At 41.6% G+C, this 17500-nt stretch overlaps 1 protein-coding gene across 1 annotated transcript in view; it reads right to left on the bottom strand.

Annotated features, from left to right (window-relative positions):
* The window catches only part of LOC135211355 (branched-chain alpha-ketoacid dehydrogenase kinase-like), a 203688-nt gene extending 195432 nt beyond the window's left edge, over positions 1 to 8256 (bottom strand). Inside the window, exons 1-2 of the mRNA XM_064244669.1 lie at positions 8122 to 8256; positions 3855 to 3965 (exon numbers count right to left, since the gene is read on the bottom strand). Coding sequence (XP_064100739.1) covers positions 3855 to 3965; positions 8122 to 8256 — 246 coding nt within the window. The remainder of the gene's footprint in view (positions 1 to 3854; positions 3966 to 8121) is intronic.
* Between the last annotated feature and the right edge of the window lie 9244 nt (positions 8257 to 17500).

Here is a 17500-nt window from a genome sequence, read left to right as displayed (position 1 = left end):
TTTTATTTATAAACTAAAATCTTGCTAATCACTTTTAGTATTTTTTTCTTTAATGAATTTATATATTGATGTTTTACATTAATATTGATATTTGAAAATTAGTAAATCATCATCCAAAAAACATACATCGGTTTTTGTAAGAGAGAGAGAGAGAGAGAGAGAAGGATGAGAGGGATGAGAGAGAGAGAGAGAGAGAGATTATTCGTAGTATTTGTAAAATACTTTCACATATTTTGTAATTACAGTTATTATTATCATTTGAAAACATTAATCAAAAATATACGCATATGATGATATGAACATAAAAATCTCTCATCTCAGTAAAAGAGAGAGAGAGAGAGAGAGAGAGAGAGAGCGAGAGAGAGAGATGAGAGAGAGAGAGAGTGGGGGGGGGGGGGGTGGAAATTTCATGCCCACGTGTATGGCAGCCACAAATCAGCTCCTTCCTCCCCCCTCCGTCACTGAACTTGATACGTATATCTGAGTTTTAGTACCTTGAGGTAGAGAAAGAATCTGACTGGGATTTCCTTCGTTCTTCCATAATTTTTTAAATTTATAAGCTAAAATCTTACTAATTCACTATGGTATTTTCTTTAATGAATGATATTATTGCTGTATAAATTAATATTAATATTTGAAAATAGTAAATCATTTATTTATTATACAAAAAAAACATACATCTTTGTAGTAGAGAGAGAGAGAGAGAGAGAATTATTATTTTATTATGTGATATCATTTAAACTTATTAAACTTACTAATACAGATTAATCAAAATTAATATTTGAAAATTAGTAAATCATTTTTGTATCATAAAAATGTATTTAGTCATGAAAATAAACATCAAAATACACTAATTAGTGATTATTTTCGTCGGAAAATTCCGCGATGGGTGAGTCCGTCCGCGAATAATTTTCTAGATAGATTCCCAAGAAAAATCGAGCGAATGTGTGAGTCCGCGAATCCAGAGAACGCGAATACGGGGGGAACACTGTATATATATATATATATATTTATATTATATATATATATATATATATATATATATATATATATATATATATATATGTATATATACACATACACACAGGTAGTCCCTGGTTATCGCAGGGGTTCCATTCTTGGCGGGGTGCTGATAAGTGAAGACCGCCATTAACCGAAAATCGGCCATTTATGGCGCTTATGGCACAGAGTTTTGGTTAATGGCACCTCTGTTAGGTGTGTTACGGCATCATAAATCGTCGATAGCTTTCTAATGTGGATTTATATTATTTATAGTAAATAGGGAAAATGAGGAGTTTCCCAGGAAAATATACCACTTTCACACTACACACACACTCAAGCGTACATTCATTTTCTATAACTACTTAATTTATGGTACCAAAGGAAACACAAGCAATGAACTTTGCATATCAAAAAAATGACTGTATCTACAAAGCAATAAAAAAAAACAGTACATCAATATGCATACACAACAGATTAGAACACATATAATATACATGTGTGTGTGTATTCTAATCTGTTGTGTATGCATATTGATGTACTATTTTTTTATATTGCTTTGCAGATACAGGGTAATTCTTTTGATATGCAAAGTTTATTGCTTGTGTTTCTTTTGGTTCGTGGATTATGTAGTTAATTGAAAATTTATGTATGCTTGATGGTGTGGGTAGTGTGAAAGTGGTATAATTTTCTTAGAAACTCCTTATTTTTCAAAGAAAATAAGTTTCATTGTATTTCACATACATATATCTATATTTTTCATCTGCTCTGATTTTGGTAACCTTTGGTTGTAAAGGAACCAAAATTCCATCATTTGGTTGTGTAGTAGTTCTAGAATAAATGAGTATAAAGGAAAACTGTCTGAATAGCCTTACATATTTTCACTCGAAACCATCTGTCCTTTGTTTTTTACTGTTGCTTCATTAATAATCAATCTAGTCACAACAATGTGACCACCCAACCATGGAAGACCTGGGAACACCAGCTCATGGCTCCCCAAAAACTCAATTGAAAACTGAGAATTCAGGAACGATGAAAAGGCTGTGCAAATCCTCCCCCTTGTGATCCATAAAGACCGCTGGGGAAGAACCAAAGTGTTTCCTTATCATCCAGGTCACCCAAACATGGAAAGATAGGAAGAACAGTCATGGATCATCAGCAAACCTAACCCGACCTATAGGCTGGGTGGTGAAAGCCAACAGTCTGTGCAAACAAGTCTTATAAAAACCCCATTGATGTGATCCCAAAGGATTGTGATGAGAATGGTTTATGTGATTACCTGTTTCTACAGTCAACCAACCATAGAAAAACTAGAAGAAAGCACCAAACTTGTTGCCGCTCATCAACCAGGTCCATAGACTTGGTTGATGAGGTGAAGTTCAAAACCACAATGCAGAAACTCGCCTAATCTGCAGCAGTCGAATATCACCAAGATACAGAAATCAAAGTAATAAGGCTACCTACTCCTATTTCCAATGAATACAAAGGAAGGCCATGACAGCAGGATTACTTTAATTAAGGAAACCTTGCAGTCATAGATCCTCCAAGTGGCTAAATCCATCGTACCTGAAAGGTAAATAATTAAGTATACCGGTGAATGAACGAGCTGTTATGTAACTACCAGGTGTTGTTACGTACACAATGAAAACAGTATTTGTAGCAGCAAATAAAACAAACTTAATTCCCTGAAAGAAGGCTTATTTGACTGATGAATTTGAAAATACTAAAACACACAGTGGACAACCAAAAAGGAAAAAGGAATACGTACAGGCAGTCCCTGGTTATCAACGGCCTTGGTTACTGGCAATTCAGTTTTATGGGGCTTGTTCAGCACCAAAATGCACTGATTTCTGGGAACTGGCACCGACACATACCTTAGGGAGATGCCATTAACCAGTTATCAGCACCAACATTCGGTTATCGAGAATTGCTGTTTTTTTATTATTGGCAATTTTTTGCTTATTATTATCATGCCGTCGGAACGGACACCCAGCCCCCGCCATAACCAGGGACTGCCTGTACTCAAGTTTAATCAATAAAAGTTTGAAGGACAAAAGTCAAGCAGAAAGTCATGAGAGATGACTGGATTCAATGGCAGCTGGAAGCAAAGTGGAGATCAGACTGACAAGTGGGTGGGGTTACCCTGCCTATTGGTAGCTGACTACCTTGTCATTAAGTTTGAATGGTCATTCCAGCCTGTGTCGCAAGCTAAATGCTATGTAAAGAACGAAGGTTTCTATCTGTATGAGACCAGAAAATAAATTAACAAGACAGCTGTTTTAACACTTACAGTACCAGTGAACTTATGAGAATAAGCACTTACAGAACCCAGCCTTAAGAAACCTCATTCACAGAAGAAATAAAGCAACACTCCCTTATCTGAGACTGTCCATAATGAATTTGGTCAAATACTTTGAATGATTACAATCTTTGTCTTAAAAGTGGTAAATCAACAAGCAATAGTTATGATACAGCAATTACTAATATAGAAGTTAATTTATCAGGTGTTGACAACATTGCAACATTCAGATGCAAATGAACACACAGTCTGCTACCAAAGAGGGCACAGTACCAAAATGCATGGACTCCCAGCTAGAACTGGAGGATCTCTTACTCTTTTCTGTATGGCAAGTAAGGCTAAAACACTAGTGGATTATAAAGCCAAATTTTGTCTATTGTGTACCCATATACGTAATTTGAAAAATTTATTTGCTGTAGGTCTTGATTTTGCAGATTAAACAGATCAAATTACTTAATATAACTTACATTTTGAGTAATAATGAAAACTAACAATGCTGAATAACTAATATGATTTGCATTTTCAAAGTCGTTTTTTACAAAAACAATTCACTTACCACTCCAAGGATGATTGGATTACATCCAACAATAAAGGGCAATGAGCGAAAACCAACAATTCTTTTGGCAATCCTGACAGGTAATTCCTTCTGGAGATACTGTGCACTCCTCTGAAAATTAAAAACTTAGTTACTTATAAAATTCACAATATTTTTTTTAAATCACCATTACAGTTCACGTACAAACCCATCGCTATTACTAGTGTATCTTGATCCACCATCACTATTACCAATATCTAGATCAGTCATCACTATTCCCAATATCTAGATCACTAGCTGAGATAATGTCAGTCAGATGCAGAAGCAGTGATCAGGTGAACAGGCAAGACATACTCCACAAGGGAAACCCTAGTTTCCCCTGCTACAATTCACTTCTCTTCCTCTCCTATGGACCAGACAATAACCCAACTGAAGGGTTCAAAAAGGCACCATGGGAAAGCAATGCACTTGTATCTATTACAACACATGTGATACCCTTAAAGCTAGGCTAAAATAAAAAAAAATATGCAAAAATATCATTATTATTAATAATGTCTTCTAATATTTAACCTTTATTATCTGAAGTATGTCCTCCCCATAACAGATTATGGGCATTAAAATCAGCAGGAATAAAAAGGGATTTTGACGGAGGAAAAATCTATTTCTGGGCAATGACCTGTGTCGCCCAGTGAAATGTATCCTTGATCCTCATTTCTAAGGCATAAATATTGCTATATATACAAGAGAAAAAAAAGAGAAACAATAGTGCCAGAATATTCTGGCTCGCTCATCTTTTAATAAAGGTGTCGGTATAGTAAAAGAGCGAGTGGAAACCACTACCAGAGATCCCTTGCCAATTAGCTTCTTCCTCCGCCAAAATCCCCCATCTACAGAGGAGCCGAACCAAAGCCCCGCTACCTGCTACTACTACAATGAGCGTCTCTGGCGTCATTCCTGAAGATAGTACCCAAGCTTGGGCCAGACAGGGTGAGGAATGTGAAAAGAGGGTGGGATTTCACTGGGCGACACAGGTCATTGCCAAGAAATAGATTTTTCCTCCGTCAAAATCCCTTTTCTGGGCTCAGCCTGAGTCACTCCGTGAAATAGTGCCAGAGAATTGGCCCCACCAAGCTTGGAAAGTTATACACAATATATTAAAATACTGAAAAACAGGTAAATTAAAACACAAGTAAGGTTAGTTGCTATAATATAGAACTTAAGATTACAATAGTGATAAAAATATACAGAAACAATGCGTTTTAATAGACCTTAAAATAACGTAATAATAAGAACACAAAACCATAGTAACAGATATGGTAAGGATATACAAAACAAAGGGAACTATGCCCAAACACAAAGCAACAATATCCATCATATGTACAACTACATCCAAGGCTAAATATACAGAGACGACCGAGCTAAGTAAGGGTGCTAGTGAGGCAGGCAGAAGAGAAAGAGCTACAGAGATAAGGTTTAAGAAAGTATATATCAAGCAGTGTCAGGGGAAACTGTGTTTCCAGCTGCCACTGCAGAGAATTTAAGGGCTTCTAAGGACTTCAAATAGTGGTGTTTAAATACTGTCGGAGATTTCCAGCCTGTGTATTTCTTAAGATCGTCAAAGTTCATACGTTGAAAGTAATTGATGGAGGTGGCAACTGCCCTAACATCATGAGCCCTTGGGAAAGACTCCGGGTTGGCCTGTTTTATGAAATACAAAATTTGTTGCCTAATTCCTTTTAAGGAAATTGTACCACCTTTCTCCCTAATAAATAATGGGCCTGAGGGTATCAGGGTAGTCCTACTCAAGTAGGCTTTTAGGGAGTTGACTGGACACAATGACTAGTCCTGTGGAAGTGGTATGATTTTCCAAGGAGCCCACCTTTGTGGATCTTTGTTTTTGGCTAAAAATTGACAATCTGGAGAAAGGAGTTCTCCTGAGGGAAGGAATTCTATGAGACCCGGATCCCTTGAAAGAGTCGACAGTTCTGAAATTCTAGCTCCTGAGGCCAAACTTATTAGGTATAAAGTTTTCCTTAAAAGAGCTATATATTCACAGGAGTCATTATTGATTTGTGAGGCCAATTTAAGGACATAGTTTAAAAACCATGAGACTGACTTAGGTCTCTCAGAGGGTCTGAGTCTAGCGCAAGCCTTTGGAATAGAGGAGAAATAGGAATCTGTCAGATCTATATTAAAACCAAATTGAAAGATCTTTTTAAGAGCCGATTTGGTAGTAGTAATTGTGCTTGCTGTTAGGCCTTTCTCGATCAATGTCCTGAAGAAAGTTATGGCCAAATTTGTGGTCATGGTTTGTGCGTTTGAACCCTTGAGGAACAAAGCCAGTTTCTTAACGGCTGAGTCATACATGACGCAAATGTGGATTCCCATTTTATCAGATTCTAAGAATTTGATATTTTGGGGATCGATGTTAGCATCCCTTTGTGCCGCAAACTTCATAAAATCCATAAAGTTAGGGCTTTCTGAATTCTTGAGGAAGCGGACACAGTCCGAGTTTGTACTAACTGAGCCAGTTTGGGATTGGGAATCTGCTGAGGCCGGAGTCCCAATTCTAGAAGTAGGGGAAACCAATTGCTTTTGGGCCAGTTGGGGGCTACTAAAGCAACGCGTCCTTTGAACGTTCTGAGCTTGTCCAGTACTTTCAGAAGAAGATTCACTGGAGGAAAAAGGAGTAAACAGATAAATCTTCTTCCACATGTTCCAGTCCAGAGCCATAGCGTCCGTGGCATAGGCCAGAGGGTCCAGGTTGGGAGCCACATAGCAAGGGAGTTGGTGATTTGACTCCGTGGCGAAGAGGTCTACCTGAAGCCCCAGGACCTTGTGACAGATCCATTTGAATGATTCCTTGTCTAAGGTCCACTCCGACTCCAGCGGGGCGGAGCGTGATAGAGCATCTGCTACCACGTTCCTTACCCCGGCTAGGTGGGTGGCTGACAAGTGCCATTTGTTCTTGTCCGCCAAGGTAAAAATGGCTATCAGTACATGATTCAGGTGACTTGACTTGGATCCGCCCTGTTTATGCAGTGACTACTACTTGCGCTGTCTAGAACTAGCTTGACATGTATTTTTTTGGGAGGCCGGAGCCTCTTGAGAGTGAGAAATACTGCCATGGCTTCCAGTACATTGATATGCACCTGGCGAAATGGTAAGGACCAGGTTCCCTGGACCTTTTTGTACTGTGAGTACCCGCCCCAGCCGCTTAGTGAAGCATCCGTGTGGATCACTAATGAAGGTGGGGGAAACTGGAGAGGTACTGCTCTTGATAAGTTTTTGACTTCTGTCCATGGACGGAGACGTTTCCGTAGAATCGCCGAGATGGAAGCTAGTTTGTCCCAGGACCTGCGGTTAGCTCTTGAACGCCAGACCCGGTTTATGTCCTTCAGCCCGGCTTTCAGAAGGATGTCCATGACTGAAGCAAATTGGAGTGAGCCTAAGATTCTCTCTTGGTTTCCTCCGGGAGTCTGGACGTGTTTGAGAAACTGCCTTGTGGACTTGGCTATTTCTTTGCTTTCAACGGCGGGATTGAGAGTATGGGATCTCAAGTCCCACTGTAGGCCTAACCATTGGCGAAGCGGTGATTACGGTGTTTAGCCCTGGACTTGGTCTTGTTTATTTGGAACCCTAAGTGTTCCAGCAATTTGATTACTTTGACCGTCGCTTTTTGGCATTCCTCGGGGTTGCTTGCCCATATGAGCCAATCGTCCAGATAGGCCACTAACATTATTCCTTCCTTCCTCAATTCTTGGACGACTGCTTCCGCCAACTTTGTGAAGATTCTGGGTGCAATGTTGAGCCCGAATGGCATCACCTTAAAGGAGTAAGCTATCCTTCCCAGTTTGAAGCCTAGAAAGGGGCGGAAGTGTCTGGCTATTGGAACATGATAGTAGGCATCTGTAAGATCTATAGAGGTTGTGACGGCCCCACGGGGAAGCAAGGTCCGTAACTGCGAAACGGTCAGCATCCTGAACTTGTCGCAAAGAATGAATGAGTTTAGATGGGACAAGTCTAGGATAATTCTTCGCTTTTCTGAGCCTTTCTTTGGCACGCTGAATAAGCGTCCTTGAAACTTTAAATTCTTGACCCTTGATACTACACCTTTGAGAAGAAGATCTTGGGTATACTCTATCAATTCCGCTGTTGGTCTTTGATAGAAGCTGTTGGATGGAGGGGGACTTTGAAGCCAACTCCATCCCAGACCTTTGGTCACAATGCTCTGAGCCCAAGGGCTGAACCCCCACCTTTGACGGAAGAGGTACAGCCTCCCTCCTACCTTGGGACTCTCACTACTGGTTTGCCGATGGGTGGCCTCCGCGTGCTCCTCGGAAACCTCTGCCCCTGTTGGCGGCCCTTCCGGCTCCTCTTTGGTGGAAGGCACCTCTGGCCCGGCTACCTCTGGCGAACCCATTAAACGGCTGAGAGGACTGAGCCTCAAAAGCCGCGTTATAGGCCGGCGAGACAGCGAAGGAGGTTGATGGCTGGGGCTGTTGTAGAGGTTGCGTCAGAAGCACATACTGCTGTTGCGGTTGTGTCTTTGACGCAGCCTGTTGCGGTACTTGAGGTACCTGTACCGTCTGGACCAGAGCTTGCTGAGGTGCCTGGAAGGACTGGAACTTCCTAGGCTTTTTTTCTGCCTGGAGTTGGATCCGGTGGATTCGGGTTTACGTTTCGCAACGAGACCCCACCTGACCCTCAAGCTCTGATTAACTTTAGAGGCCTCATACAGAACCTCATTCACGACCAGAGTGGGGAAGAGGTCTGTGCCCCATATGGATGAGGCGATAAGCTTATTAGGTTTGTGGCGGATCGTGGCCTCCGCCAGAACGTGCTTTCTACAATTACGCCTCGCGATGACAAAGTCATAGAAGTCGCACTGCATTGTATGCAGAAGCAACTTAGTCATAACCTTAAATAACGGCTCTTGTTCATAAACAAGGGCCGTCATCTCCGCCATCGTCAAGGAGTTGAGGGACCTGCTGAGCCTAGTCCGGGCATCATACTCCGTCTGGATTAGCATATCCAAGAGCCTGGGTAGTCTCTCGCTAAACAAAGTTGTGGCACAGTCAGGCTTGAGCTTCCTTACAGTGAAAGTAGGAGCTGCCCCTTCAAAGTAATTTTCCGAGCCGGGAATTAGGAGAGAGGTCGGTTCTGTCTCCCGGAGCTGGGACATAAGCTCATCCTTTAGAGCTGCCTGGTAGGTGGCTTCCACCACTTTCAGGGTGAGCGGAAGTGGCATACAGTAGTCCCCCGTATTCGCGGGGGATGCGTACCAGACCCCCCCGCGAATAGTTAGAATCCGCGAATGTTTGGAACCCCTATAAAAACGCTAAAAACAGCCTATTTTGTTAGTTAAAACTTAACGGAAAAAACCCTAAAACTTAAAAATTTTCATAACTTGGTTTTTTAATAGTTTTATCACAAAAAGTGCATTTTATAATGAAATTGATAACAAAAACCAGGAATTTGTGGATATTTCTCATAGAAAAATACCGCGAATGCGCGAATTTTCCGCGAATAATGCAGGGAAACGTTCCCGAGAGAAATCCACGAATGTGTGAGTCCGCAAATCCGGAGAACGCGAATACGGGGGGTCCACTGTACCTTCCACCATGGTGAAAATGGTGAAGGGGCTCCTAAAGGCGGTGAGGCGAGTATTCTCGCACTCCCACTCAGCTAAGCTCCGTAGCCAGGCTTGCTGAGCCTGTTCCCGGGGGAGAATGACAGTCTCCTTAGGAACCTTGTCTTCTCTCATCATGGCTGTGTCGGTTAAACCAACGTAACCCATGAATGGTGGTTGCAGGTTCTCGGGGTAGAACTCGAAGTCCTCGAGTCTCCGAGTTCCACAACCCTCAATAGAAAGCATCCCTTCTGAGAAGGGAGCGTGTAGAGCCACCCTCCAAGGGTTGTTGGGCTTAAATGGAGGGAGGTTAGAAGAGTCCGGTATAAGCGAGGGTAAGATCGCTTGACCGGACTGGGGATGCCCTGCCGCCAAAGTATCCCAGATGCCCATGATTGCGCCCTCCTGGGCCGCGACCCTCTCCGTCAGGGATTGGATTGACTGACCCAAAGCCTCGACCGAATTGGAGAGTTGCGAGAACATCTCCTGGAATTTGGACTGTACCAAATTCCCGACGACATTGTCTACTTGTTCCAAAATATTGGAAGAGAAGGCTTCAGGGTTGAAGGAGGAAGCATGAGCTTTCTCCTTGCAAGGCTTGTGTCTAGGGGACTTGGTTGAAGAGACCGCCTTCGTCTTGTCAGCCTCAGGATGGTGAGACGATGGCTTAGGGACAAGAAAAGGGATCGACTTCTTTGGCAGGGACTTAGCCCTAGGTTTGAAGCCTGAAGAAGACTTCACTTTGGGGATTGTCAGAGAAGACTTCGGCCTAACAGACCTCTGCTTCTCCGAGAACCCCTGGAAAGAAGTAGAAGTGGAAGGAAGTGAAAGGGAAGGGCTCAAGGAAAGCCCCTGAGCCCCTACAGAACCTGCCTCACTCACACCCTTACCGCTGCCCATGATGTCGACAGTCATGGGCTCCAGGTCCAAATCAAGGGCCGCAACTTCTCCCGCGACCTCCTTGGCGATGGCACTGTCTTCCGGGGGTGCAACCATGGCCTGTATGTCGGCTATGAGGGGGGCAGCTACGTCCAGCTCCACCACTGACCCCTTCTTGGCGCCGGGGAAGATCAGGTCCGCCATGTCCTGGGCCAGAATGTAGGGACGTCCCTTGGGAGAGTTCTTACCGAACCCTCCGACCCAGGCTTTCAGGGAGGCCAGTGCTGCTGTCCGGACTTCTTCCAGGCCCTGAAAGGGGGTGTTAGTGTTAGAACTTACAACTAGAGGTAGGATAAACTAGTATAAAAGTCAAATTAACAAGAACGAAACTCATTGTATCAAAACAAGGGTGGTCTAAAATGAGACGTACCTCGGTAGAGGCTTCATTTACAAGAATGTAGCACATGGAGCAGTTCTCATGGTGCCACAGAGTGAAGTCGTCCACCCTCACAGCACACCCCGCATGGGACCAGCATACCTCGTGGCCGCAGGGGTCCTGAAGAACTGCATTGCAGCCCTTCTCTTGACAACAGGTAACCTGTAAGTCAAATGATATATGAGTATCATTGAAAACCTCCGGAGAGGTTTAACAATTAATTATAAGATTGCTGCCGGAGTGGCTCCGGCGTGCAGAATGTCTGTATACATATAGATAGATACATACGTATGTATATACATATCTAAAGACTATACAGGAAGGTAAGTGTCACCCTGTCACAATTACTCCGGGGCCTGTATTATAAAACCTGATGTCACGAGCGGAACGTGGGAGCATGACTTCAACAACTCCGGCCGGAGCCGGAGTAAAAACTTCATAGAATAATGAACTCAAGGCATACTCAGAGCCGGAAAGTAACATTCAAGCGATCAGGGAGAGGAGTGATGAGACCGGGTGACAAATACCTGGCGGAGTAGGAACTCCGTTGTAAAAAGACATACCATATATTTCGGCATATAAGTCGACCCTTTAGCCCCAAAAAATCATGCCAAAATTAGGGGGTCGACTTATCTAACGGTAACAAAAAGTGAATCTTTATTATTTTGGCATATCGGTACAGGAATCCAAGCTTTACAGTTGGCTAATAATAATGACAGCCTTGTTGAGGTAACTATGTATGTAAATACCAGTATTAAAAACATTTCACACTGTAATACGACAATAATAATACATTAGAACATCCATTACCTTAAATTAAATTAAAAAAATCAAAGTAACTTGAAGAAACCCCAATCGCACAGCAAGTGTAAACATTGCGTAGCCATTTGTAGTACAGTAATTGAGAAGGATGCGTCCACTCTGACAGTTTTGTATTTACCGGGGTATTGTTCAAAAACATTTATGGTATGAAATCTTTATTTATCACTTTAAATAAAGTAAAAAAATTGTATTTAATAGTAAATATGTATTAAAAATCCTTCAAAATGACTTGAGTCATCGTCACTTGAATTAAACAATCTATCAAAAAATTAAATATTAATTCACAGTTATATCATAAGGATCCTAGTTTGAATCTGGTGAATCAACTGCAGGTTCGTTTTCCCTCAAATGAGCCTGTTTATGCCATAGAAGAACCAATGGTCAAGGAATATTCCAACACAATAATAGAATACCGGCACGTCGTTTTAACAACCCAATCAAGACATTAACTTGAGTGGCAGTTTGTACATACATATATACGTAGGCTCTTATGCAGCGTTAGTTAGCGCTTTGTTTATTTACATTACACTCGAGTAACATATCTTTCGTTTCGTCATTTCTAATCATATTTGCCGGTATTCATCTTTTATATATTACACAGATTTGTTAACATACCAAGTATATTACCTGTATTTCTTATGGTAAGTAGAGACAACATCTGTACCTCGTAATAATAAACAATCAGGTTAGTATGATACGTTTTACCCTGCTGCTTATTTTGAGCGTACGGTTTTGGCCTCACATTTTATAGGTTTTCGACTAATATACCCGATATTAGTTAAAATCATAAAAATTTACTCAGAATTGGGGGGTCGACTTATCTTCCGGTCGACTTATACGCCGAAATATACGGTAATATGTGTGCGCGCGCGCTATGGAAAAGGATATAATATATATATATATATATATATATATATATATATATATATATATATATATATATATATATATATATATATATATATATATAAATAAATAAAACAGAATATAACTAAAATAGAGGCTCTACGAGGAAGGCCGGAACCTTAAATCTGAAAAATCCCATTCTCAAGGTCAGGGCCAGCGTCAGCCGGGGTCTGAGACCGCCGGAGCGGGTAGAAGGGTTACAGACGTGTGGGGGGGGGGGGGGGGGGGGGGGGGGGGTGGAGGGAACTAGTTATATGAAGGGTGGAAGGGGGGAGTCCCAGCCTCCCATGCCTAGAGGCCCACCTTGGTTGGTGGAGGGAGGGGGGGGACGAGTCCCTAAACCCTGTAGTAAGACGGCTGGGTACAGTACGCCTGAGCACCGAGTGTGTCCCCCTCCCTCCCAAGGACACTCCCCTCCTCACCTATGTAGACTCGGATAGGCTAGCTGAGTAGCGAGCGAGTCGTCACCCCACCAAGGTGGGTGAGCGGGTAGGTAGGGGGGAGAGGGGAAGGGAGGTGGGAGGTCAGTAACAGGGTGGCTCGTACGCGATCAACTGGAAACCTTCTCAGCCGGGTGAACAGACACGCGGTGTCAAAGACCAGTCAATCGAGGGGAGGCCTATAGGCCAACCCAAAGCCGCGAAGCATAGCAACACAAAACAATCTAGAAAGATGAAGTAACAAAAAGGATGAGAGAAATATATTGTCCTGGAATGGCTAGGCTAATCGCAAATCTGACGATTTGGGTGTGTTAGCCTCGGCATTCACACAGCTAGTCAGTATGCCGTACCGAAAGAATCGGGGGCAGGCGACTAGGGAGCGGAAGGACAAAAATACGAAGGAACAAGGTCCCAACGTAAGGTATGAGGGACATAACTCCTAACAACAGGGAATCGAGATCTGACTAGGCTAGACTAAGATCCGAAACATGCGGTCGGAGCGATACAACCCCCGTGAAGGGCTAGGATGTATAAAACCAAGCTAACTGCATTAAATATGAATGAATTATATAGATAAGGGAAAATATTGCTAAACATCGGTTGCCCAGATGGCATAGGGGACCAAATGGAGCATGTGAAACCGCCACGCGGTCGACGAGTCGGGAGAAGGCGGCGCGGGAACAATGATGCTCCCGCTACCTCACTTCTAAGACTCAAAAAACGATGGAGATCTTCATAAATGAGATCTAAAACCTTGAAAGCAGTACTCAACCTGGATGCAGAAGCTTGAGCCACCTTGGATCAGGAAAAATTCCAAACGAGAACGAAAAGCACAGCACAGAACAAAAATGCGTGTGACGCTAACGATGCTATCGAAAGGAATGACGCCAGAGACGCTCACTGTAGTAGTAGCAGGTAGCGGGCTTTGGTTCGGCTCCTCTGTAGATGGGGGATTTTGGCGGAGGAAGAAGCTAATTGGCAAGGGATCTCTGGTAGTGGTTTCCACTCACTCTTTTACTATACCGACACCTTTATTAAAAGGTGAGCGAGCCAGAATATTCTGGCACTATTGTTTCTCTTTTTTTTCTCTGGTATATATAGCAATATTTATGCCTTAGAAATGAGGATCAAGGATACATTTCACGGAGCGACACAGGCTGAGCCCAGAAAAATGGTTGTGGCAGTTGATCAATTAATGACTGGATATCAGCGTTTGTGAAGTTTGATCTAGGAGGTAGGTAGATGGAACACACAGTAATCTGCTTATCTGTGATCTTGAGAGCAACAGCCTGAAAATTTGTACTGAGGGCTACAGGCAAGCATTCCAGTGATTTGCTCACAATAATAGCTGCTCCTCCATGTGCTCGATTAAGGGTGCACCCTTAATACCTAAATGTAGCATACCTAAACTTACTATATATGCAAGCTTTTGTTTTTTACCCACCAATCAAAACTTTGCCAAGCAGTGTGCTAACATTATTGAAAAACATATTGGTGCTCTAAATATCAAACTAATTCCCAAAAATCCTAAAACTATTGGCTCTTTGTTTCCCTTCAAGGATCGGTTCTGTCCTTTGATGACGTCGGGCGTTGTATATGAGTACAAGTGCCCCGGATGTAGTTCTGAGAATTACGTTGGTTCGACTCTGTGTCTCCTCAAGGTTAGGGCCAATTCTCACATGGGCGTGAGTTATCATATGGGCTGCACATTTTCTAATCCCGAAATTTCCAATATAAGATCCCACATTAGAAGTTGCAAGACATTGATAAAATACAACTTCAAAATAATTGGCCAAGCCAAGGAACCTGGAGAACTGCTTTTCTTGGAAGTCTATATGTAAGTGATTACATAATAAAAATATGGAATGTTATTCCATATATATAAAAAACTAAAACTAAAGAGGTCAACCAGATTGCTTGCAGGAATGTGATCAGACCAGAGACGATAAAGATGACGTATTAAAGTAGGCTAAGGTGACGTGCCGTCACCTGTGGTCATTCATTTGTTTTGAAACATTAGTCCAAGCTTTCTGCTTGAGACAACTACCGCGACCTATAATTCAAACGGCCTACATGATTTCTAATATGTCTCATTTTGTATGTATGTTCATATGTTCGAGCTACTGTCTGCTTCCTTTATGACTTGTAACCGAGATGGTGAACAGAACAGAATTAGCCATTATCATTGGCAGAAGCGATCAAGCCATCGTCATTGGCAGACCTGTACAAATCCTGTCTGAACTTCATCATGTAATCTCAGAGAATATAAGTATTTTTTTATACTTCGTGTTTTCTACTAGAACCTCACATCATTGCAGAATCATCATGAGTTTAACACATCGTCGTCATAACCAAAGAAGATAATACCGACTTCGTAAGTGATCTACAAACCCCAAGACACTCCAATGAGTATGGAAGTGCATAACCAACCGACTTAGCGTAAGATTATCGCAAGTCTAACATTACCTCATAGGGCGCCTTATTATACAAGGCAACAGCCCTAATATATACATAAAAAGAATTGTACCTACATTAAATTGCCAATCATCCGCTGTTCCCCTGTTCATAGCATAATTGGGTTGTTTATTTATATTTGTCCACCTTCTTTTCTGTTCTTGTGTATTCTTTTAGTGCGTTTGTCTCTGTCATTTTGAGAGGTGCGCCTTGCTTTTCATTTAAAGTTCGTTTTTTCCTTTTTTTTCTTTTATTGAGTTTAGTTTTTGTAAGGATCATTTACAGCTTTCTTGGTTTTTAATGAGTAAATGTATTTAAGTGTGATTCAGGATTTAAGTTTAACTTAGTTTCCATTTTAAGTTTTCTTATCCTTTATGTATGTTTCTTTTAATTATGTGCTCGGATGCTACTTTTTATATAGATGTCCTGATGATGTGGCCATGGGTCAAGAAATGCGTTGGCAATAAATGTATCTAATGGATGTGTATATGTTCCTGCGCCCTTCTCCTGCATACTATAGTAGCCTTTGATGTGTGGATTATATATATATATATATGTACAGTAGTGCCTCAGGATACAAAATTAATCCATTCCGAAACGGCCTTCATAACGTGATTTTTTTATATCTTGAACCACATTTTACATGTAAATTGCCTAATTCGTTCCAAGCCCTACAAAAACACCACAGTAAATTTTATAATAAAGCTAAATTGACCAATAAACAATGAAATACAACAATTTGGACCATTCAAAACCTAACATAAACTACATATACTATATGTACCTGTAAATAAAGTGTACTATTAGTGTACATGGTACAAGAAATACTGCACGTACATATGTAATAAAATGTGGAACCTTACCTTTCGAGTCAGGCGATCTCCGAAAGTGGTGACAGAGGAGGAGGACAAATGGCAGAAAACATGAACACTTAACTGTATGAAACATTAAAAAATGGCAGAAAACATTACTACTAAACTTTACAAAACACATTAACAAATGGCAGAAAACATTAACATTCAACTTTACAAAGAATTTAAAATTATATATATATATATATATATATATATATATATATATATATATATTATATATATATATATATATATATATATATACTTTTTATATATTTTTTACTTTGTTTTTTTTTTTCAAAATTAAAAAAATTTCAATTTCTTCACCACTTTCAACTTTGTTTTTTTGTATCACTTGGATCTTCCTGTTTGTTCACTACTACTAAAGGCATCTTTAAAAAATAACTATCCAAGGAAGATTGCTTCTGCCTGCTTTTCACAATGTTCCTGAAACGACTCAAGCAAACGTCATCGAACTGCGCAAGCATATGACCTGTTTAAGCCTTTTCGGGATGTCTCTTCTACAAATGATTGCACTTTATGAAAAGCAGCTAGAGCATCCTTAATTTTGCCGTTGTCATAGGGTCCTCCTCCCCCTCCTCCTCCTCCTCGCCGCTGCTAGAGAACTGTTTTTGAACGACGTTATGTTGCATGGCCTCCAACTCCTTCAGTCATCCGTCGTAAGCTCCTCTTGGTGCTCTCGAGAAGGTTATTGATGTCGTCCTCGTCGATGAGCCCCATGGACTTGCCGAGAGCAACGATCTCGTCAAGATCTGGTTGCGAAACAGTTTCAGGATCGTCAAGTGTTTCTGAATCTGCATCAGCTTTGCCCACGTTGAATCCCTCGAAGTCTTGGGCGGAGGATAAGGCATCAGGCCATTGTTTCCTCCACGAAGAATTCAAAGTTTGCCTCGAAACCTCCTGCCAAGCTTGATTGATGAGTCGGATGCATATCACAACATCGAAATGCTCTTTCCAAAATTCACGCAAGGTGAGGTTTGTGGTATCGGTGTTGTCAAAATATCTCTTGAAAAGATGTTTCGTATACAGCTTCTTGAAGTTCGATATCACTTGCTAGTCCATGGGCTGGAGGAGAGGGGTGGTGTTAGGCGGAAGATAAAGAACCTTGATGAAGGAATACTCCGCTAGGATATCTTCCGCGAGGCCAGGAGGGTGAGCAGGGGCATTGTCCAACACCAGCAGGCATTTCAGAGGGAGGCGCTTCTCTTCCAAGAATTTCTTCA

The sequence above is a fragment of the Macrobrachium nipponense genome, chromosome 4 (assembly GCF_015104395.2).
Source record: "Macrobrachium nipponense isolate FS-2020 chromosome 4, ASM1510439v2, whole genome shotgun sequence".
Lineage (NCBI taxonomy): Eukaryota > Metazoa > Arthropoda > Malacostraca > Decapoda > Palaemonidae > Macrobrachium > Macrobrachium nipponense.
Note: the sequence above shows the minus strand (reverse complement) of the source record. Positions and strands in the feature narration are given on the sequence as shown.